This window comes from Corylus avellana, chromosome ca6, assembly GCF_901000735.1.
Source record: "Corylus avellana chromosome ca6, CavTom2PMs-1.0".
Taxonomy (NCBI): Eukaryota; Viridiplantae; Streptophyta; class Magnoliopsida; order Fagales; family Betulaceae; genus Corylus; species Corylus avellana.
In genome coordinates this window covers 3850647-3874083 of record NC_081546.1, presented here as the reverse complement: position 1 = coordinate 3874083, position 23437 = coordinate 3850647, and the positions used below count along the sequence as shown (strand labels likewise).

Here is a 23437-nt window from a genome sequence, read left to right as displayed (position 1 = left end):
GGTTGATGATCCATTTCAGGGTTAGATTGGCTACTCTAGTAATACTTGGGAGATCAAGTCATCCCTTGAATTGATTCGGTCACCACCTAGGACCGAAGTGTTGGAGTGGCATTTTTATCAGATTTTTAATTTTTAGCTTTTTTTCTTCTTCTATTATTTGTTTTATTTTTAATTTGTTAACCTTAAAGGTATGTAAGTAAATTTAGTTTCTAAACTCAAGATATTTTTGTCATTTTTCACATCTATAAAATACACATGTATGGCATATGATCAATATTTCGTCTCTTTTAACGATCTTGATTAATAGAGGGTTTTTTTTTTTTTTTTTTAAAGATTAGTGTTTGAAGGAGGATGAGTGTCACAAGTGATAGTTCGTGGGGCAGTGTGTAAATGAGTAATAGTTGAGGAGGGTTAAAGGTAATTAACCCAAAAAAATGCACCTTTCCTAGCAAATAGAGCATGATATAACTAAGGCAAATTTGTTAAATTGGTCCTTGTACTTGTAGTCTAGGTTGGTGCTAGTTGGCCGACAACCCCTATGAGTGTGGGTAATTTGACAACTCCATAATCGGCTAGAATGGTGGCACTCGGCACCCGCCCAAACCAATTATTATTATTTTTTAAAAAACAAAAGGTAAATTTACAACTTTATAATGATTTTGTTAGAAAAAATTGTTGAAATTTGTACAAAATGAGTTATTTGTTACACATGCATACCTCATAAAATTATTTATCACTTTTGAAACCCCTTGAAATTATTTGCGACAACTTCAAACCACATAAACTAATTTAACAATTTTTCCTATAATTAATCGTGTGTGTTTAGAAGTGATGATTAGGATAGAAAGGGACGAACATCAATGGAAACAATATACCGTGATAGATACTTTCTTTTGTTTCGTAGTTTTTAAGTAGAGAAATGATAAAGGCACAACTTTGGCCCAACTTTTTCCTATTGTGATTTTTTTTTAAAAAAAAAAAAAATTAAGCAATAACATCCTATATATGTGGTCATTTTTTATTTGGTATTTTTTTTTAAAAAAAAATGACCATTTTATGAAGAAAAATACCATTTTTAATATAAAAAAATACCAAATAAAAAAGGACCACATAGAATGTTATTGCTTCCAAAAAAATTTATTTTTTATTTTGTTTAAAAAAAAATAAAAAATAAAAATGAGAGAAAAATTAGGCCAAAAATTGTGCCTTTATCATGCCTTTTTAAGTACCCATTAGGAAAGTTGTATACTTTTCTTAAAAGGGATATGAAGGAAATTTTTTTGAGAATAAGTTGTATACGTTTCTCACAAGGTAACTTCTTATTTAAATAATGTGCCATAGACTCATAGCGAAAAAACTCAAAACATAGGCCTTGTTTGGGAATAAGTTTTAAAATCTTATTTTTGGTTTTAAAACCAACAAAAAAAAATGCTTTTTATTTAACAAAATTTTGTTTGACTCGTAGTTTTCAAAACAAGTTGTTAAAATATCAGAAACTCCAAAGTAATGTTATTAAAACTAATTTAATAATTTAATAATTAAATAATTAAATATAATGATTTTTTTTTCTCGTAAATTCATACTAATAATTTGTTAATTAATTATTATTAAAAATTTATCATTTGAGTTAATTAGATAAATTTACTTGAATCTTAACATATATATGTTTTTATAGTATATATAAACCAAACTCGTTTATACTCGACTTGAGAGTTTGGTTCTTTTATTAAATAAACTAAGCTTAATCATAAATCGAGGCTTGTTTATTAAAGGAGTAGAACTCGTATAACTTTAATAATCGAATTAGCCGAAGAAGCCATTAAAAATGCCCAAATAAAGCACTCCTATCCTTGCTTACAAAGTGTCCGAAGTACCCCCTAAGCTAACAAAATGGTAAAGTTACCCTTGATGAGACATGAAAAATGTCTTAAGTACCCATGATGTCTCAATGCTATCTTATGTTTCTTCTTTGTCGTTTGGTCTGTGTCTCTTTTCAATCTTAGTAATAGTTGGCAGCATTTTTCTCGAGCTAGATCCCTATGTTTTTCAAGACTGGATTGCCTCATTATGAAAGGACTAGAAACTAACCCTTTTCAGAAGTGCACAACAATGCAGCAAATTCAAACAAGGATTATGCAGCAATTAAAGAAAAAATAACAATCTGCACAAATAATCAATACAAAGATTTTGTTGACAAGTAGAAATCTTTTGAACAAATCAAAGATAAAACCACATCGGGATAGTCAAACTTAGAAAATTACATACAAAGTAGATACATATTAAAATTTACAACCTTTGTAAAACTAAGACAATCCGTACACAGTCAAGCTCGTAATAAGCTCCAACTTCTTATTGACCAATTTTCTACACATAATCTGCTTTACCTACCAACCAGCTGTAGGCTTCAAATGGTTGAAGGATGTGGTTTGATTTTCACAAAACAACCTTTCTTGGCTGGATAATGGTGAAGCAAAGTACCCTCTAAGAGGGTTTAAGATGGTTTCTTGACCTTAGAGGAGCATCCTATACAGGAAATATAGAACATTCAAAAATTTCTCCAACCCAAGTGTAGCATAAGGATAGTATGAAGCGCATGCACACAACTTACACATGAAGATTGAAGATGGCAGCCCAACTACCGATTTGCGTAATCAGGCGTGTCCATGGCTTCGAACAAACATTTTTCACACTCGAGTGGAGCATAATGGCAAGGTGTTGAACCTCATCATCGATAATGAAAGCGAAATGAATGTATGTCACATGAGGTAGTTCATAAATTAAAATTTCCTCTAGAAATCTAGATGTTTAATTTCATTTTCCTTGGGTAAACATTGCTATGAGTCGGTATGGTGCGATGTAATTCCTATGAAGATTTGTCACGTGTTGTCGGGAAGGCCTTGGTTGTTTGATTGTAGGGTGAAATACTTGCATCCTTATGAACGTCGTGTACTTGCATCGCTTTTTTCATCATGTGAAGAAGCCATGGTTTTGATGGGTTCCTGCCTTTGGTCGGTCCGGTTGTGGATTTCTTTGTTTTGAGTTTGCTAGATATGTCGTGGGTTTCTAGGAGGGACTCTCACAATGGCTCCATGTATTAGAAAGAAAAAAGATGACCCATCTTGATCGAGTAATTTTATTTGCCATCCCTTGCTATATCACTCTAATTTCATGTGGTGTGGTTTCTATAACATTTGGTCCATAGAAATTAATTTTTTTTTGTTGTAAAAAATACGCCACACGAGACTTGAGAGTGATAAGGAATGACAAATAAAATTACTCGTCTCGATCAAAACACATAGGTTTATTGGAATATAACAAAATAAATTGAATCCAACAAAAGCGTTGAAAGGAGGGGTATAACGAACCAAAAATGGTAAAAAGGTCACATTCATGGTTATATGACATACTTATGTTATAATTTAACAGAAAATCTTAACAACGAACAAATAATTTCGGAGGGATATTAATGTCCCTCCCAAATTATATATATATGTAGTTTTGGGGTTAATATATATAGTTTATCGAAGAAAGAAAAAATGATGTCGCTATACAATTTCGTAATGAAGCAATTATCACGTGGGTGGTATTGCCACGATAGGTAGCATGTGTCCCCTCCTTCCTTCTGCGACTGTGTGCTCTATAGAAAGTACAAAAGCCACCCCTCTTCTACATTCGCCTTCTCTCTTATAATTCCAAAAGCCTCCAATATCGCAACGTGAAAGGAAGAAGAAAAAGGCGTCTTCTTCGATCGCCGAATCGAATCGCAATAACAAACAGAGCGATGGCGAAGAAGAGGAAGTCCGTGGCGACGAGCCTGGACGAGGTGGATCGGACCATGTACGCGTCGTTTTGCAGCGCGGCCAACTCGCTCTCGCAGCTCTATACCCAGGCCATGAACCACCAGAAGTTCTCCTTCCAAGCCGGCGAACGCCACGGCCTTGTACGTATCACTCTCCTCTCTTTGATATTCACATATTATTTTGATTCTGATGATATTCGATGTCTGTTGGCTCGGCGATTATCGTTTTTATATGCTTGCTTGGTCATAAAAGTTTATCGATTACTGTTCTTAGTTTTGGCTTTAGATTATCTCGTTTATGGTTTGATTGTTAATTAGATTGCATTTACATTTAATCAATTGAAATATTGTGTCTTTTTTATCCTAATTTTTTGTTTCCGAAGCTTTGGTTATAGTTTGGTGAATTGTACTTCGGGTGAGACAATGGTGGAGTGAGTCCTGGAATAAGAAAAGCTCCAATTTTGTAAAAACTATTGGTTTTTTTTACCAGTCTAGGGGATACTTGGGATCTTCGAATAGTAATTAGGCAACTAAGGCAAGAATCAACACCACTTTATCAAAATCTGGACAAGCATATAGTGTTAATCTCAAGAGTGTGAACAACAGACCAAGCGTGTTTCTGTATGGGAGTATCGGAGTATGTGGACTTTCTTATTATAGAGAAGCATTTATTTGAACTGGGTTACTGGAATTGCTTAATTATATGGAAAATACTAAAAAGGGATCTAAATACAAAATGTAAAAGTTGGGAACGAGTTCTGATGTAAGTACCTTTAAGTTAAGGCTTACTTTTCAAGTTTTTCAAAGGTTTAGCTAGCCATGTGGCATTGTGGGCCTGTGGCTACAATCATTAGAGTTATCAGCAATTTAAGGGAGAAAGGTTGCAATGTATGCATGTGACTAAGAACTTCAGTAAGAATTGAACTTTAGACCTATCATGTCTCCATCTACATTAATGTTTATGAAAGAACTAAATCAAGTTTAAACAAGTACAATTGAAGGGAGAATCTTTTTCTATATGAATGAATCTGATCTTAACATGAATAATTAATGCCACTGTACACATACTGTGAAGATTCATCTAGTATAGTTTGCAGTAAGCTTAATCAAAGTGTGATACATGAGAAACATTAAGATACATCATAGGTTTGCGAATGGTCCGCTATGGGCTAAATACTTGCAAAAAACCCAAAGAGTATTGGATGATATCAACTATCAGGAGTGTTATTCATAGTATCTAAGATTGTAATGGCCCATTGTTACTTGTGTAGAAAATTTGTACTCGTGTATGATTGTTAAATGACTTGGCTGGTTGCTTCAATAAATGATAAAAGAGCAAGAAGGTGTATTGGCAGTTGAAGAAACAAAGAATCGGGCCTAGAATCAAATTAAAAGAAAAGGCACAATTTGCCAAAAGTAAATATGGAGGATGTTGATTGATGGTGGAAGTTGATTTAAGATTTTATGTGAGGGATCTATTAGTTAAGGGCATTACATCTTCCCCTTTTATTGCAAAAAAAATATTGAATACGCTTTAGCCATGGCTTGAAAAGCTTTGGATCAAACATGACATTATATTTTTACTTGGCACCAGATTACAAGGCAAGATTGAGTCTTTTTAAAATTATTGTGGGCAAATACAAATTGTGGGTTCAGTTCTTGTGTGTATAAGCACATATTTTGTTTTAACAAGAGGCCTTTCCTGGTTAGAAGTTGTTAGTTTTATTATGCATATTTTAAATACACGGAATAGATATCAGTTTCCACTAGTTTGTCCTATTGCTTAAGACTACTTTAGGTTTAGTACAAGTTAAGTTGCTAGGATACTTCTGCAAGGGAACTTACTCATATTGGATATGTAACACCTCAATCTCACGTTGGGAAGATGATTACCCACATAGAGTGGGTGGATTATAAAGAAACTCATGTGTACTAAGTCCCACATTAGTTCATTACTAGGTAAGACTAGGCTTTATAAGCGATTATAGGGAGTTCCAATTGTAACTTGACTAGTCATTTTGGAGTGATAATACAGATGTGACTAGCGCTTTTCATGTGTCACTACAAATGATGTTAGAGTAACCTAGTAATGCTATGTGGTACTCACTGTATGATGTGACCCCAACGAGGAACATCAAGAATTTGGGGTTGGAATTGTAACACCCCAATTCCCACATTGGGAAAATGAATAACCAACATAGAGTGGGTAGATTATAAAGGTACTTATGGGTGCTAAGTCCCATATTGGTTCTTTACTAAATAAGATTGTGCTTTATAAGTGATTTTATGAAAGATCCAAATTGACTAGTCCTTTTGGAGTGATGGCGAATAGGTGTCTAGCGGTTTCACATGATCGTTACAAATGGTATCAAAGCCACCTAGTAATTCCATGTGGTATTGGAGCACTGTCTGACGAGAACGTTAGGGATTTAAGATGAGGGAATTGTAACACCCCAGTTTCACATTAGGAAGATGATTAGCCTACATAAAAGTGGGTGAACTATAAAGGAGCTCATGCGTGTAATGTCCCACATTAGCTATTTTCTAGGTGAGAGTGGGCTTTATAAGTGACTAGTTATTTGGGAGTGATAGCGCAGATGTGTCTAACATTTTTTGGGGTTGCTACATGATATGTATCAGTTATTCAATGCCCCTTTTACACATCTCTAGTTTTTTTTTTTTCTTTTAAAAAAATAAATAAATAAAAAAATTGGAAACATATATGTTACCTCTTAGATACTCCTAAACACATTTGAATGTGTGTCAAACATTAGAACTTGACTTTGTTTTATTTGGAAATTTGACCCTTTTGATCTGAGTTTCTCAGTACTGGTGCCTTCTTTCTTGTCCAAAGCAGGGATGCTTGAGTATTATTATATGATAAGGTACAATTTGGAGTTTATAAAAATGTAATGAATGTATGGTGTTTTTCACAGACATAGTATTCGCCATGTCTATATAATATCCATATTCCGCATATCCCGGACTTGTATCTGTGCTTTTCAGGGATTAAGCAGTAGGATGATTAATGGGATATTAAGCATGTTGTTGGAGGAAGAGAAATTCTGAAACTGAAATGGAACTTTTACTTGTCAAAGAAAAGATTAAAAACACTTTGAAATTGAAATCCACCCACCCCTCTCCGTTTGTTGCTGCATTTCTTGAACCAAGCTTAGAAGGTGCAATGCCTGTAAACCTTTCAGTAAACTGCTTCTTCACTTCTCTTTTACTTAGTAATGAAGTGTTCAGAAGTTGTTTTGTCTATGATCGTCTAGTCCACTGCTCAATAGAAAGTATATACCATTTTCTTTCCCATTTTTAGGACTGATCTACTTGATGGTCATCTTCTTGTCAGAAAATGTATATGGGTCTTAGTAGTCGAGCCTCTGCCTTTCAATTTTTTTTTTTTAAATTGTGTTTGTGGAGTGGCTTAGATGTCACAAGTGGGCAGTTAATATTATTTTCTTAAGCAAACTATATATAAGGTAGCTGAAGTTGGTTTACTCTCGATGTTATTGTCAAGTAGTCACTGGCATCTTCTCTCACAGCAAACCAATATATTACGTTCTTAAACTTTTTGTTATTATACTCTTGATGGTCTGAGGCCAAACTGTTCACTTTATGCCTGGTTAAAGGTTCTGGTGCCTGCTTTTAATTTTACCTTTCATTTCTTTCCTTGTTCAACCCTTCTACCTTGAAACTTTTCTGAGCTCTACGTTTTCCCATCTGCCATGTTTTGCTTTTGGAAATAATTCTTTTGACTATTTTTTCTAGTAAGGTGAATGCTACTTTTTCACATCTCAGCTCCTTGCATAAGCCATGAGGTCTATGTTTTATGTTTCTTTTGGTGCTTGATCATCTTTGTTTGAAATTACTCGCACCAGCATAGGCAACAGGCAGTAAACTTTTAGCATTACATATCTTGTTTCAGTTAAGCCTTTGCCTTAAATCTATATCTTCTAATAGTGTGTATTAATGGCCTTGACATTTCATTGATGTAGCCTGGTATTTCTTTTTTCAGGAAAAACTCTACCATTGGATCCGGAGGCAACAAGAGGAAGGATCTAGAGTTGCAACAGTTGATATTCTCAATTACATTCAGGTACTGTTAACTATTCACCGTGCCTGATCTAATTATGATCTTGTATCGTGTTTGTAAGCAGACTTTTATAACATAGTAACCATGTATGCGCTCTATAGCTAAGTGGTATGAGGAATATCGGAGCCTCTCTCTCTCCCCAAAAACAAACTCCTCCCTTCTGCGCCCCCATCTGCACCCCCCCATCAGCAAAGCAGATGGGAGGAAGGAGAAGCCCTCCTCCCTCTCTTCCTCTCTTACTCTTCTACCTTCTCTTCTCTCCTCTCTTTTCCTCTTTCTCTTCTTTTTTTTTCTCTCTTCTTTTGTGGGAAGATAGAAGCTAGATCTATCTCCGCCTGATTACCTCTGCCACTCATGCGCCCCTCCACTGGCCTCCTCACCCTAGATTCCTCATGAGCTGCCTCCAGCCAGCCCCTCCACCAGCGCGTGTGGCCCACACACCGCCCCCTCTTCACTAGAGTGCCGCCCTTTCCAATGATGTCCAATTCCAAATCTTCCCTCCGAGAGCCTATCCACACCTCCTCCCTCAATAAAGCGGGAATGACTCTTTTGTCTGGAGCTGTCGTAGAGCATGTTCTTATGTCCAAAGATGTGGGAAATGTGATCTTTATCGACCGCTTCATTGTAGTCATTGTCAGTGTACTTTTCTTTTTTCTTTTTTCTTTCAGTGGTCCATTCATTGGACTGCGCCACATAACCACCATTATGGTATCCCTCTCCTTGGCTTATTAGTCAATGAACTATGGTACCTGATATATTTGGCTCAATTTTCTGTTTTATTTATAGTTTTAGTTTCATGCACTGATGGCTGTTTTTGGGGTGTTTGTTGGGGTCCCCCCACCTTTTCCTTTAGTAATTTTATTTTGTTTTAATGTGGGCTCTGAATTTACATTGAAAAATGTGTACGTTAAGTGATACAGTAAAACCTAGACACTCAAAATATACGACATAGTCTAATTTCTTTTTATTTTTTATTTTTTTTATTAATATATAAAATCGATTTTGTTCTCTTGCATTGAGAATTCCAACATTTATATTAGCTGTTTGCATTGTTTTAGCTATATCTGAAAATGGGAAGTTTTCTGATTTCTGAGCAGAATGAGTTGGACTACTGTGCGGAGGAGCCATCAATGTCCCCTAGAGCTCCAGTGCAACATCAGCAGTCTCAACCTGCAATGCATGTCACGAACTCAGGTTTCCCAGTTTCATCAGGCTCATCTGGCCTAACAGCTGCTGGGCAGGGAATTCGTTCGGAGCACTGTGATCAACAACCTAAGAATTCAGTCTTCTCAAATGCTTTATCAAGCCCTCTTCGCCAGAGCCTTCAGCAGTATCACATTACTCGGGGTGGTTACTGTTTAAATGGTGGTCTGCCCTTAGGAAATGGGGTGAGAAACAATGAACCCACCTTTCTCAATAACCAGAGCAGGGATTCTAGTGCTCTCAGTTCCAATGATTCTGCCATGGACATGCATGCAGATAGTCCTGCTCATGAATCCAGTTACTGAAATTGCCCATATCACTACTCTCTTCCCATGCCAGTGGTCAAAAGATTTGGAAGAATTATGGTGATTACAAACCTCTTTTCTTCGTTTCATTAAGGAATGAAAGTAAAAGATGGAACTGATAACAGAACCTCTTATTTTACTTCCTCTTGAGTTTGGGTCTTTTATATCTTCTGTAAAGTGTTTGTTGTTATTGAATATATCTAAAATATTTAATTCTGCACCTATGGTTTTGCCGTCGCCTTTGTTTCCTCGCCTTTTCTTAACACGTCTTTATGTTTGTGTTGGAATTGTTATTTTTGTTCAAGGATCTTTGTAAATTTTAACTCTGTCGACATTGACATCATTTATTCCGTTATGCACAAACTTTGAATCATGACCGTAAAATAAATGGGCCACTCAAACCCATCAAATAGAATTCTTAAGAAGTTCAGAAATTTTAGACCGCATCTGTGTAACTCTTAAAAACCTCCCACAATGAAAAGACAAAAATACTTCTATTTGGATATTCTCCCGTTAAAACGAACTTGAGAGAATACAATTATGTTCCGTTCAAGGTCGACTTGATAAATTTAAGAGAACAAAAAAAAAAAAAAAAAAAATCCATAAACTGAACCGCGGTATTGGTGATGAAGAAGTGGCACGTTGATTAATTTGATAAATCAGACAAGGATGATTGGGTCCTACCATTTTTTAGCCCATATGCACCAATCACTCTTTCCTTAGCTTGACATGAAATGAATGTGCAGCTTACCTACCAGAGATGCTCTCACAATCAGTTCCTACGATGGAAGAATCCCATGCAATTTTTTTGGCCTTTTTAGGATTTTTCACCCCTTCAAAAGCTAAAAACTCTTTTTAAAATTGGTTTACCAAACAAATTTTTGGATGCAGCTTACCAGTAACACATTCAAAACAAACTACAAAATTACTCTAAAAAAAAAAACACACACACAAAACACTTATTCTTTAAAAAAAAAAAAAAAAATTGTTTTGTGGTGATGTTGTCTGGCAGCCACTCTTGACCACTCTCGGCCTGGTGACCACCGCTACTTGCTAGGGCTTTGAATCAACACCACGGCGATTGTGCAACACTTTTTAAATATTTCTTCATTTCTTATAAAAATTATTTCTCAATTTTTGATTTTTACAAAACACTTCAAAAAATTTTCCAAACCAATTTTCAACCTTTTTAAAATGTGGCATCCACCAAATCAATTTTCAACTTTTACCTTTTCGAAAACTCTTTTCAAAATCCAAAATACAAAACACCTTTTCAAAATTTTATCAAACGAGCCCTTAACTTTTACTTTCTAGTTATCATTAAACGCTCAGGATAAGTTACAAATTGTGGACAAGTTTTATAAATTTGATCCTGGATGATGAGATACATCGTGCTGATAGGGTTACAATTGAACTTTTTATTTTTCAATAAAATCTTGAGAAAAAAATTTCTCTACAATACTACAAGCCTGTTTGGGATTGCGTTTGAAAAATAGAGTTTTTAAGTTAAAAGGCGCTCTTGGACAAAAGCTTCATTTTTAAGCTTTTGCAAAAAATGCGTTTCGACCATTTTTAGGCTTTTTGGACCATTAAAAGTGCTTTTAATTTTTTTGCTAAACGAGTATTTTTTTCTTCAAATGAACTTTTTGAGTGTTAAACACACTTTTAGGCCCCTTAAATGTAATCTCAAACAGGCTCTACATCTGTTATCAAATATTAAACAACTTGTAAGAGTAAAAGGTTATTTTTACCCTATAACAAATTTAGCTAAAAAATTAGCCGCAACATTTTTTGTTTTTGTTTTGTTTTGTTTTTTTGTTTTTTTTTTTTTTTCTTCTATAGATTTCCTGAAGGTAGGTTACTTGTCAACAATTTTTTTTTTTTAAAAAAAAAAAAAATTTTGCTGACAAAATATGGTAGGGGTTAGTGTAGGGTACTGTCAACTTGAATGCCTTCTCTGTAGACTTTCATTTCAAATGAGCAACTGCTAGATAGGTAAAAGTCCCACTTGTCTTCCTTTTGCTGCCCCACACGGTAGGGCATTGATTTAATTTTAGGAACTGGATTGCATTAATTTGTTTTTTAATACCCAATATATATATATATATTAACAAATTTAAAGGTTAATTTATTTATTTTTAGAGGGGCTATAATCGACTTTCAAAAGTTTAAGAAGATAAAAATAAACAAACTTAATTATTTAATTAATACTTTAACACTTGCGCATGTAAAAAGAAATTTACGAAGATTTTAAAGGAGTAGTATTTTTTTTTTCACTACAGAAAAAAAAAAAAAAAAAAATCCTTCAGAATCTCATGTTTACCGTATGGCTATAATGATGGAACTAAATCAATTACATTTTCCATTATCATTTCTGCTACTTATTTTCTTAAGCACTGAGCCTCAATGAATATTAATTTAGCGGTAATGAATAGTTTAGATTGGCCCTCTTGTTTAGAGATCAAGTAATTAGCTTTTGGTTGGTGGGATTGGGAGTAGGGATGCCTTCAAGCTCAACTAACTTTGAATCAAGTTGCTAGTGGTCAAAGCAGCTTCTTAAAACATTAATCAAATAAATTTTTATTTTTATTTTTATTTTTATCTGTTAAAGTTTTTGAGACGAGTGGTGTAATAATTAAGCACCCGTGAGTTGGCAGGATAAGGACCGTCTCCCTTTTAAATGAAATAGATAATATTTATTTTATGGTCAAGATTTAAAGTTGACGTATTTAATGGTGTATATGATTTCACATTATTTAGTTTTTTTTAAAAGACGTGCTAATATTGACTTCATATACACCGTTAGTTGTATAAACTTTAAATTATGATCATGAAAAAGATACTACCAATTTCATTTAAAATGAAAAGGATTCTATTCTGAATTAAAAATGGGTGTGTGAAATCAAAACGGTCGTCCAAAAACAAATTCTAGTAGCCAACACTACTACAAATTGAGAAGAGATTGAATGTAGAAATGTGAACCTAATTAATGTGAAACAACCCGTCAAAAATCGTAGGGTATGTTTCTATATTTTCTAACAAGTAGGAATTTAATATAACATTCAAGTAGGGATATTGAGTTCAAATACTTACTCCGCAATTTACTCTTATACTTAAAACATTCCACATTTACATCAGAGCAAAATGGGCATGGAATGATTGAAAGCAACATGTGTATCACAATGCCATATCCTGCTGTTGGTGACATATAATGGTGTCTTCTTATTGTCCAATGTGATATCATCCTCCCTAACGTCACTGTGTGTATGTGTACGAGTATGTGATGGGTCATCATCCATCTGAGACATAAATTAATGTCTGGCATTTTAATGGTCGGTTTGGGGTTTTCCTTTTTTCTTTCTTGTTTAGTGAACATCATGAACATTAGAATTCTGACGGGATCACAGTTTTAAAATGCATTGTTGTTATAAAGAGTATAAGTATAAAGTATACATATAAATACATCTTCATCTCTATATCCGGACAATGCGGGACGCCACATATCAATCCTTACAATTTTCTCTCTCTCTCCTATAACGTACAATAAGGCTGTCTGTCTGTCTCATTAACAAAAGCATTTGGGAAAGTTTTTTCAGTGCTCCTGCCTGCTGCCTTTATAGAGGGAGGCTTCATTTTGCTTTTCATTGTTTTCTTTTTACCCTATATATGCCTTCGTTCTTGCTTTTTGTTGGCTGCAAAATATGGTCCAAACCTCCAAAAGAAAGTGGTGAAATGTGATTGCAGGGGTGTGGTTCCCACTTTACAGGGACATTACTTGATGCCTCCTGGTTTCTCTCCATTTTATTTTATTCGAGATAAAGTAAAAACAACACTCTTTCACAAATTATTCCATTTTATAAATCTTTTAAATATAGCTATAGCTAGTCATGAGCAATGAGCATGTTTTGGCACATGCTATTCACCTCCCATACTCCAAATTTTAGTTACAATTTTTTTTTTTTTTTTTTTATAACTATTAACATTTTAAAAACACGCCACATGTGATAATATTGAAGATCAAGATAAGAACAAAACTTCAGCTCAAGAGAAAACACGCCACATGTACACAAGTTTGTATGTAACTCAACTTGTATTCGTCATATAAATATAAATGAAAATATCTCAACCAATTACGATGAGAAATTAACATTCAGAGAGATTGTCTCACTTTCTAAATCTTAAGAATTTTTTTTTTATTTCTTTTTTTAATACATTTTCACTAAGTTAGTAAGCTTCATTCATCATTAGTATTTTTTTTTTTTTCCTTTTAATTAATGATGGATGGGGACTTGGAGTATACAAACTCAGTAGAGATGTATGCTAGATGGATTCTAGAATACAAATAAGCATTTCTCTTAAATATTTCTCAACTCCATTTAAATATTAGTATTTTTTTTTTTAACAAAACCACTTCAAACCCATTTGACAGGAGAGAAAATGGGAAATAAAACAATCTATAGGGTTAGAAACAAACTTATTGACCTTTTTCTTTTCATTTTATTTTGAGCAAATTAATATAGCTCACCACTTAATATTTGTCGGGAGATAAAACAGTTATGGAGTTTTTACTTAGAGGACATTAATATACATAATTGAACACAACTATAGCCTAAAAGCCTAAGTTAATGTCCCCAAGAGGTAGCTCAATTGGCTGAGACCACACTTAATGAAGTGGAGGTCACTAGTTCGAATTCCCCTCTCCCCTTTTGTGCGGACATGTCAAAAAAAAAAAGCTTAAGTTAATGAGCTAAGGTCTACTTAAGTATATTAAGTACTTTTTTCTTTTATATTTTCTCAACGTGGGACACAACATTTACAAGTCCACTCACAACAATATCCCTATTCTTCATTGAGTTAGCATTTGATGTGCCTGATCAGTCAACACAATATCACGATGTGTGTAAAAAAGAGCAACATATCAAATCATTAAACATCGATTTATAAACCTTTTTTCTCTTGAGAAATATATGGATAATTTATTCATGCTATTTGTACATTAGATCTCATAACTGAGGGCATGAAATGATCAATGATGGACCTCAATCATTAGTATAAGCACGCTATACATGGTGCCTAGAAAAAGAGTTGTTTTTGAGATTCAAAGAAGCATGCGTTTCTATGAAAATTAAACTGATGGCGGCGCTGGCGAGGAAAATGTGTTATATATTAAGATATGAAAGAAAAAAAAGAAAAGAAAGTGGAATTTGGATTAGAGGAGTTATTGTTTTTGTGGATTTTAAAGCATTTGAGCATTGGTGGCTGTAAGTTGTAACGGCCCTTTTGATTTTGCGGTTTCAAAATATGTGATTTTAAAATTTAAAATGTGTAATTTAGGAGAATATTTTATATTCATTTATTGAAAAATATCAACATAAAGCTTTGATAAATTATAACCAAAGCTATGACGTTACACATAAGATTGGAATAGGATTCTATCATAGTTAAGCGAGATCCCTTAAGATTGGAAAATGATTCTCTCCATGGCTTATTAAATTTCTTGAGGTTAGCTTCCTTATTAAATTTACTCATTAAATGCTGAAACAAAGCTTATTTTAGACGCTTAAATTAGATGAAAGGATGAGATTTAAGAATTTGAGAATTTCAAATTTAAAGGGAATTATAGGGGATCTCAATCTAGTTCGCAATCCCGTTTGATACATGGGAAAATGATCTTCTCCATTTCAAAATTCCTCCATTTCCTCTATTTAGTGTATTTTGAAGGGTAGTGTTGTCCAACAGTTTTAATAATGGTAGTGTATTAAATGCAATACCTTTCAAAATACATTAAATAGAGGAAATGAAGGGATTTTGAAATGGAGAAGATCCTTTTACATGGGGGATATAGTTGCGATTTGATTTTTAAAATTGTGGGTTTTGCATTTAAAACCACACTTAAAAACAGAGTAATTTTAGGTGGCCTACTTTTGTCCTATTTGTGTCACACTAAGAATGATGCGGCTATTAAAATCACTATTTGATCAAAATTCAATAATGATCAATCACAATCTCACTGGTAATTTTAATAGCCATATCATTCTTAGTAGGACATAAGTAAACCACTTAGAATTACACTTAAAAACACACTCCTAAATGAGACACTTTCTACGATTTTGTTTAAAAACATATTTTTAGCCTACGGAATCACATAAGTAAACGGATCATAAGTTAAGATAAAATAAAGTTCATGTCATGCTATAATAAACAATTTGAGTCATGTGCGGATCATGTGATCAAAACCTCTATTTTCTTTATCATAAGAATCATTTTACACACAAGTATTAATCTAAATTTTGAAAAATGTTGTATTTTCAAAAGTTTAATGTGAAGATGTTGGCCGAAGACAAAGGACAGAAGAATATTAGAGAAGAATCAAGTTGAGTTGATAGTTCCAACAACACTTTCACTTTTTGTAGAATACCAAGTTAAGTTGCTTCTTTACCACAAAACTCCTATAATAGTTAAAACGGTTAAAATCTCTTTTAATCCATGTTGTTCCAACCTTTATCACATGACTATTTTGATTATCATTATTGTTATCTCTTGTTGTCCCATTAACTTTTTTCATCCATCCTCTCTCAATGTTCCATCCAAAAATCTAATGGCTCGCCACGTTAGGCATATCAACATCTGCCACGTGTCCCATGTCATGTGATTCTGTCACATTATAATGATTCAAAATAAAAAATAAAAAATTAAAAAAAAAAAGATAAGAAAAGAAAAAGGGGAGATTGTGGGTTCGACCCACCACCCACCTGGTAGAGTTCTCCCCCATGGGTGGAATCTCCCCACTACTGAGATGGTGGAACCACCACCCATGGTGGTTGCCGATGTTAGGGTGAATAATAATAATAATTTTTAAGTAACGATGATGTGCATGGCATATACGATAAGTGGTGATTGTTGATATGCTTTGACGTTGCGGGTTGTTAAGTTTTTGGATAGAACATGAATAGAGGGATAATAGCATATATTAATACCGATAATTTTCTATATAAAAAAAAAATACTGATAATTTTGAAAACCGACGTAATCCTTTGGTAATGGTCCAAACTACAAAGACCAAAATGGAATCTAACCCTAATTAAAAAGGAAAAAAGAAAGTAAATATAAGTCTTTTTTTTTTTAATCATATAACAATCAAATGTGACAAATTGCTCATTCAGTAAAATGCCAAAAATATAATTTGGAACCTCCACAATTCAAACACTATCTATAACATAATAGTCTTTCGGGTATTACAAGAAAATATATTTTAATATTACCGTCCCAATTAATTTCAAATCTACAGCAAATTTTGGCACATTTCTAGCCATTTACTAGTCATTAATTTATGAGGTTTTTTTATCTCCGTTACAAGTGCAATAAGTAAAGCGAAGTCTTTTAGTTAAGGGTTATGACCGATTGGCGTTTTATGAATTTTGATGGGTCTCATACATTTTCATGTATATAATAAATAAATAAGCTTTATTAACAATTTATAATATTCAAAAGATTAATAGTTCTTAAATAAAACATAAAAAAGTAAAAAAGACTAATCAAAATGTTCTAATTTTCCGTGTCAATTTCAACCACAGTCCACAAAACATAAATCATTTGACTTTATTATTCAACCGACACACTTTATATATATATATATATATATATATATATATGAGATTTCGATTTATAAGTAATCTCAATAACATACCACCCGTGGAGGTGGCTTAGTGGTAGGAAGCCGATCTTCTCTTCACCTTGCGAGTCCGAGGTTGAGAGATTGAGATTTGGCGAGCTCCACTACTGTATGGATAGTCTCACGCCATGTGTTTCGGTGTTTAAGTGGGTTGGGAGCAGTGACCAATACCTGTGAGCCCATTTTTTGGCTCAAAAAAAAAAAAAAAAAAAAAAAAATCTCAATACCATATACAAAAAATAAGAAAACACTCTCTACATTAAAAAAAAAACTCTTAATTGACTTTAGTACTCAAGTGCTTGGTTTATTAAATTAATCAAATGGCTTAAAGCAGCCATCTGCAATCAAACAAAAGCAAGCTTTCTCTTTTAATCACAACTACCAACACACCCTGCTCCAATACTTTTAATAATTTCTCAAAAGTGAGAGAAAATTAAAAAATTAAAAAAAAGGGGTCCCATCGCCATCATGCGCCCTGGGAGTCACTATCCCTATCCTCCTTTTAAATAACTCGGTCCAGAGCTTCGCTCAATCTTTTTATTTATTTATTTTTATTTTTATCCCTCTCCCATTTCCTCGGCGACTTTTTCCTTCAAGCGGCGATCGGAGATTCCGCAGCCGCTGACGATTTGGACCAACCACTGCCGCCTTTTTTGATTTACTCGCCGGAGATCTTACTCGGACTTTGCATTTCTTTCAGGTATTGCACGCTTTTACCTCTCGTTCGATCTGATTTTCCGGTTGGTTCTCGAGAAACGGAGTGAGCAAATTTTTAATCCTCTGCTTTGCTTTGCTGATGTGTTTTTCTTTTCCGTTTCTTTTTCTTTTTAGTTTGAAAAATGTGAAACACAACTCAATGAAATCAACTGGTTGAGCTAAAGATTCGGAATTATTTGAGATTGAGGTGGATTTAAGCTTTGTGTGTGAAGTGGTGCGTCTTGTCATACTCCTCCGTTTTTTTCGCTCATTAAATAACTGTTAATTTAAGTAGAAACTTTACTGAGAGGGGGTCACGAAGTTTGTTATCAAATTTTTTTTTTCCTCTTCTTGCTTTGAAGTAAGGAGATCTTCAACCTCCGTTATTCACAAGTAATCCTTTATTAGTATTATTGAATCATCAATTAATTTTTTTTTCGTAACATATACTTTTAGTGTTGATTGATTTCCTGATGGTTTATGTGATTAATTTCCATTAATATTTGCATCCAATTTTCTTTTCTTTTTTCCTTTTCATTCTTTCCCATTGTTGCGCCCAGATTTGTTGCTCTCCCTCTCTCTCTCGCCATTTTTTTTCCTTTTATTTTTCTCAATGCTTATGGATGCTTGAAACTCGTACTTGCTACAGCATCCTAGTAATTTTCCAATAATACTCGGCTTGCCTTGATAATTTTGATGAAACTCTGTTCTATTCACGACCTTTCAGATTCTTTCAATTTACTGCCAACTGCATTCTCTTACAATTCTGGGAATTTGTCAACTTTTGGTATGAAGTCTTCATTCTGTGTGATCATGTGGTTCTCCTCGTCTTTTAATTATAACAATTTAATTTTCTAAGATTTTGGAATTTTTGCCTACACTATACTTCATATGAGTTTTTGGTCAACATTGCAAATGCTTTTTAAAAAAGAAAACTGGTTCGATTGGACATCTGCAAAAAAAAAAAAAAAAAAGGCAGAGAATTTGCGAACCGGATTTACGTCAGTTATTCTTTGAACATGCCAAAGCTGATGGTCTTGATAACTATAACAGGTTAATTTGGTCCTTCTAAGGGAGGAAGCTGTAAAGAAATTTTTCCTGGGTGCCCCAATGTGCAGAACTGATGTTATTGGCAGTAGAAGGAGGAGGATTCTTCTCTTCTTCAGCTTCTGGGTATAGCAAGGGTCTGACCCTTCTTCTCTTGGGTCAGAAGAACGAAGATAAACCCATGAGAGTTTCTCCGTGGAATCAGTACCAGTTGGTGGACCAAGAATCCGATCCTAACCTCCAGCTGGCTTCCACGAAGAACTGGCTTCCCCGCGGGTGCGCCTCCTTTGTCTGTTTTGGTCGCGCTTCCGCAGGGCTTGACACCTCATCGGCTCTTAAAGTGGGTCCTGCCCATCAGCAAGATGTCTTGCCGGGGCCTCTTGTTTCTGACAAGGGCAAGGATTGTACCACTGATCTAGATGATGATAGTAACGCAAGAAAGGTTGCTCTTAAAAGTAGCTTGAAGAAGCCATCAAATAGAGCTCCTGTCTCTTTTGAGAATGCTAATGAACGTGAAACATTGGGCAAAAAGGGTAGTGATATCCCTGGTCATACAGAAAGGCGGAAAGTGCAGTGGACAGATACTTGTGGGAGTGAGCTTGTTGAGATTAGGGAATTTGAGCCGAGGTATGGAACTTTGTTTTAAGAAATGTTATATAATCTTAATTTATTTGTATTTTATGTAATTGTAGGAGTTTGCTTCCCCCAAACCCTAAATGATGTCTCTGGCTTTGTGTGTGATGTAGAAATGTTAGGAGGGCTAGATATGTAATTATTTGTGCCATGGATGCTAAGCTAATGACTGTTGTCTAGGAGTTCTCTGATTGTAGCAATCACCATCGGTTCTCTGAGCTAGTTCTTGGCCTTCGCTTCTCAAAAGCCTTGGTCATCATTGCTATCGCATATGAAATGTACATTCTTCCCATTGGTCCTAATAAGCTACTTGAATTAGAAGTTTGGCTTCCTGATATTATTATTATTATTTTTTTAAAAAGGCTCAGTTTAGAATGCTATTCAAAACATGTGGAGGCCAAGGCCATAGTTTTTAGCTTATGTGTTGAAGCTTTTCTGAAGGATCCTCCAAAGTTATTGTCGAGATAAAAAACACACATGTCGATGGAAAACAAGAGGAAGGAGAAGTAATGAATAATGACGTGGAGATGAGAAAAAATCCAAAAGGTAAAAAGCAAAAGATTTGAGAGATGAAGTAGGAAGAAAATATTAGAGATCTGATACAGTTAAATATGAAGGGGAAGCAGCAGCAGTAGAAGAAAAGAAACCTCCATGTGCTTTACATGTGAAATAGTTGCAACTTGAGGACACATGATAAATCGGAGGTTGGTAGGATGGATCTCGGTAGATTTTTCTTTTTCTCTTAATAAGGGACTACGTTTATTATTACTGGGAAATAGGCACTTAGAAACTAGTTAATTTTAAATGTTTCCATGTGAATGCTGGGATTTTGATTTTTTTATTCATTGCCCTTCATCCTTTATCCTTGTCCATTATGAAGGTTTAACATCAGGGACTATCTTTGTGAGTGTAAACATTAGTGACTATCCTAGCGAAAAAATGTTTTCTTTGAAGTGCAAATTCGCAATAGTTTACAGCAATTTACAGAAAGTTTTCTCACACTTTTCTTACTTTGAAAGTGTAATCAACTGTTTCCAAGTGTTGGTACTCTGCTTCACTTTATTCTATGTCCATTGCCATGCGGTCCTTTATGTTATTTTTATAAAACTAGTTAAGCTGAGATGAAACTTGGGTTGGATCCCTTCATGGTTCTTTTAGTTCACATTTTTTGAAGATTTATTTATTTTTATTATTTTGTCTTTTATTTGTTTCTGATCAAGTTGTGGATCTTATTTATGTGGAGCTAAGGTGCAGGTGAATTTTCAGTTTCGAATGAATTCTCCAAATGCGACACTTGTTTGTTAACTTCTTGGGATTTTATTTGTATGGCTGTAACCTAATTATAGGTCCCTCATGAAATTTTTTCTCAGTAATTTTTAGATTGAAAATGTTGAAGAATATGAATAGGCGTACCTTAACATTTAGATGCTCATGTTATCTGTTGAATAATTAGAGAATTTCTCTATTTGCAATTGAAAATTTTGGTTTCTACGGGTCAAGAAATTTCATTACATAAATAGGCCTCTAAATGATCTCTTGGAGGCCCTACAAGGTTCAACTCTTTGATGATTCCCAACTGCTAGATGCTGATCAATAGGGCGGTGGGGGGCAAGTGGGGATGGCCATGGCCTCACCCCCCACCAAATTCAGAAAAAATACTATCCCCTCAAAAATCTGAAAGAACCTCGGTTCCCCCAAAAATATGAAAAAACATTATATTTGGATTTTGTTTTTTCCAAAACACAATAGTTAGACGCCCCCAAAAAAATTTCTTGGCTCTGCCATTGTCCTTCTTAAGTACGTAACCACTAACCTAGGTTGTGGGTGTTTTATTCCACACAAAATCCCACCTTTTCTCCAACTTGCTCTCTTTTTCTTTTGTCTGAGCAATTAGTACACAAACACCACAAGACAACACAGAAAAGAAACAACCAAAAAAGAAAAAAGACCGCAATGGAATTTGTTTTCTAGTACTACAGGGATTTCACATGCTGCGCTTGGTTTTTCTGGGGTCTTAGTATGCAAAACCAGGAATTTTTTTTTTGAAAGAAGTAGCACTTTACCAAAGAGAAAACCAGAAGAAAAAAAAGCACAAGCATTGGGTGCTAACTAGAGGGCATATATCTGGAATATATCTCCTCTCTGAAAATTTTGGAAGTTGAGATTCATTCGAAGATGGTGGCCTGCCCCGCCTAGAACAGTCATGTTTGACTGGGCTTATTTAAGCTATTTATATAAAACAATCTTTTCCGGCCTGTCTTGCACTGGATGCTCTGGCAGGTGTTGTGCTATATGTAGGGAGTAGGTCTTTCCCCCACCCCAAGATTTTTTTCCCCTATATTTGTTTCTGTTTCTTTTTTGTTTCTTCTTTCTTGGTTGTTCACTTGCTCCTCTTAATCTTTAATTCTTTTGCTGAGATAAAAACTTGATGCAATGGCAGTGAAGCGGATGGATCGGATGACGACTTTGACAATGGAAATGCAAGAAGTTGTTCGTGTGCAATTATGTAGTTTGGCTTTTAGCCAAATACAATATGGGCTCAACTTCTGTCCAAAAGAAACGGTGCATCCGCTAGCAAAGCTTGTTTACGCCCTCCTCTGCTCAACTTATTTCTGTGGAGAAAAATATTGCTGGTTTTTGAGCCACATTGAATACCAATCACAGCAAGAGTTCTATTTCTGGCTACACAAGTTAGACTGTTATTTTTGTGTCTATATTAGTTTGCTGCCGGATTTTGTCACTCTTGGCTTTATTTCATTTTGTTTATTATTCTTCTTTTTATGTGTGACTCCATTGTCTATTGTTTCATCGTAATTAGTGTGAAATTCTTTTGCTCCTTACCTCTCGGGTTAATAAACATTTAGCCATTTGTTCTTCTTTTTATGAATTTAAGATGCTGTGGAGCTTTGAGGCCATTACCCATTGGAAAGTGAAGCTATCAATGCAGCGTAATTTTCTCTGATTTACGCTGCAGAAGATCAATCATTTGGTTTCATTTCTTTACAAAAGTCATACTATTTATAATTTAATTGTTAAAAGCATTTATATGGAGGTAAGAGGTGGGCATTTGCATTCATAATTGTCAAAAGCTAGGGGAATGACATAGTGGCTTCCCTTCGCTTTTAGGTTCGGTGTGCTATAAATTGCAATGATGCAGGTGATTTCCCTCTCTCATACCAAGTAAGGTGTCCTACCTGCTTGTAGCTGGATCCCAATTAGTACAACAGGGCAGCCCATGTGAGAGCATGGGGCGGGCTTTATCTGCTCGGATAGGTGTCTGAGTTATTCAAGCCCACCTACTTGGGCTTCTTGAATACCTACCCGAGCAGGTGGGGTTCTCTGCAATAGGGCAGCTCTTATTGTACTGGATCCTACTCGTCCTCAGCCTATTCTCTGCAGGACGGGAGTTCGAATATTTGTGTATGGAAGTCGCGGATCAAGCTTTACAAAATAGTAAGCCCATTACATTGCTAAATGGGCCGTTTCTACCCTCCACTCAAGGATTTTCCTTTCTTCTTCCCCTCTCTACCCTCCCCTGCTTAGCTTGAAAATGAGGCTTGGAACATCTCATGTCAACTCCGTAGAATTCAGCTTTTTGCTGTTGTGGTTTTCATCGTTCATGTGCAGCCGCTCTCATGTGTTTCATTCATATATCGATTGCCCATATGATTAGAAGGTAAAAGATAAAAAGAGCGACCTCCTTGACTTATTCTTCTTGTCATTGTCGTTAACAATTACTAGTATTATTATTGTTAAGAACCTCGGATTAAAATTAAAAGGAAATAATTTTTCTTCAAATTGGATTAAAAAAATTCTTTCAACTCGGTTTATAAAATTAGCATGCGAGCATATAAGAAATACATGATTTTTAAAACATTTTTATATTTACATGATTTTTAAAATATATATGGACATAGTTTTTTTCCAGACTTTTCTTTTTTTAATAACATAATTAAAAAGAAAAAAAGAAACGTGTCTAAAAG

General features: G+C 34.7%; 2 protein-coding genes across 4 annotated transcripts; both read left to right on the top strand.

Moving 5' to 3' along the window:
- Positions 1-3634: 3634 nt before the first annotated feature.
- Positions 3635-9643, top strand: LOC132184579 (uncharacterized). Its single transcript, XM_059598266.1, has 3 exons — positions 3635-3940; positions 7821-7901; positions 8996-9643. Exons 1-3 carry the CDS (start codon positions 3782-3784, stop codon positions 9404-9406), a joined length of 651 nt encoding a protein of 216 aa, XP_059454249.1. The 5' UTR covers positions 3635-3781; the 3' UTR covers positions 9407-9643.
- Positions 9644-17617: 7974 nt separating this feature from the next.
- Positions 17618-22376, top strand: LOC132185678 (uncharacterized). Of its 3 annotated transcripts, XM_059599449.1 has the most exons (4): positions 17618-17778; positions 17910-18009; positions 18828-19448; positions 21895-22376. In XM_059599449.1, exons 3-4 carry the CDS (start codon positions 18898-18900, stop codon positions 21962-21964), a joined length of 621 nt encoding a protein of 206 aa, XP_059455432.1. In that variant the 5' UTR covers positions 17618-17778; positions 17910-18009; positions 18828-18897; the 3' UTR covers positions 21965-22376. The 3 variants fall into 3 exon arrangements, with proteins under 3 accessions (XP_059455432.1, XP_059455431.1, XP_059455433.1); XM_059599448.1 differs by lacking the exon at positions 17910-18009; XM_059599450.1 differs by lacking the exons at positions 17618-17778; positions 17910-18009 and adding an exon at positions 17817-17838.
- Positions 22377-23437: the final 1061 nt, after the last annotated feature.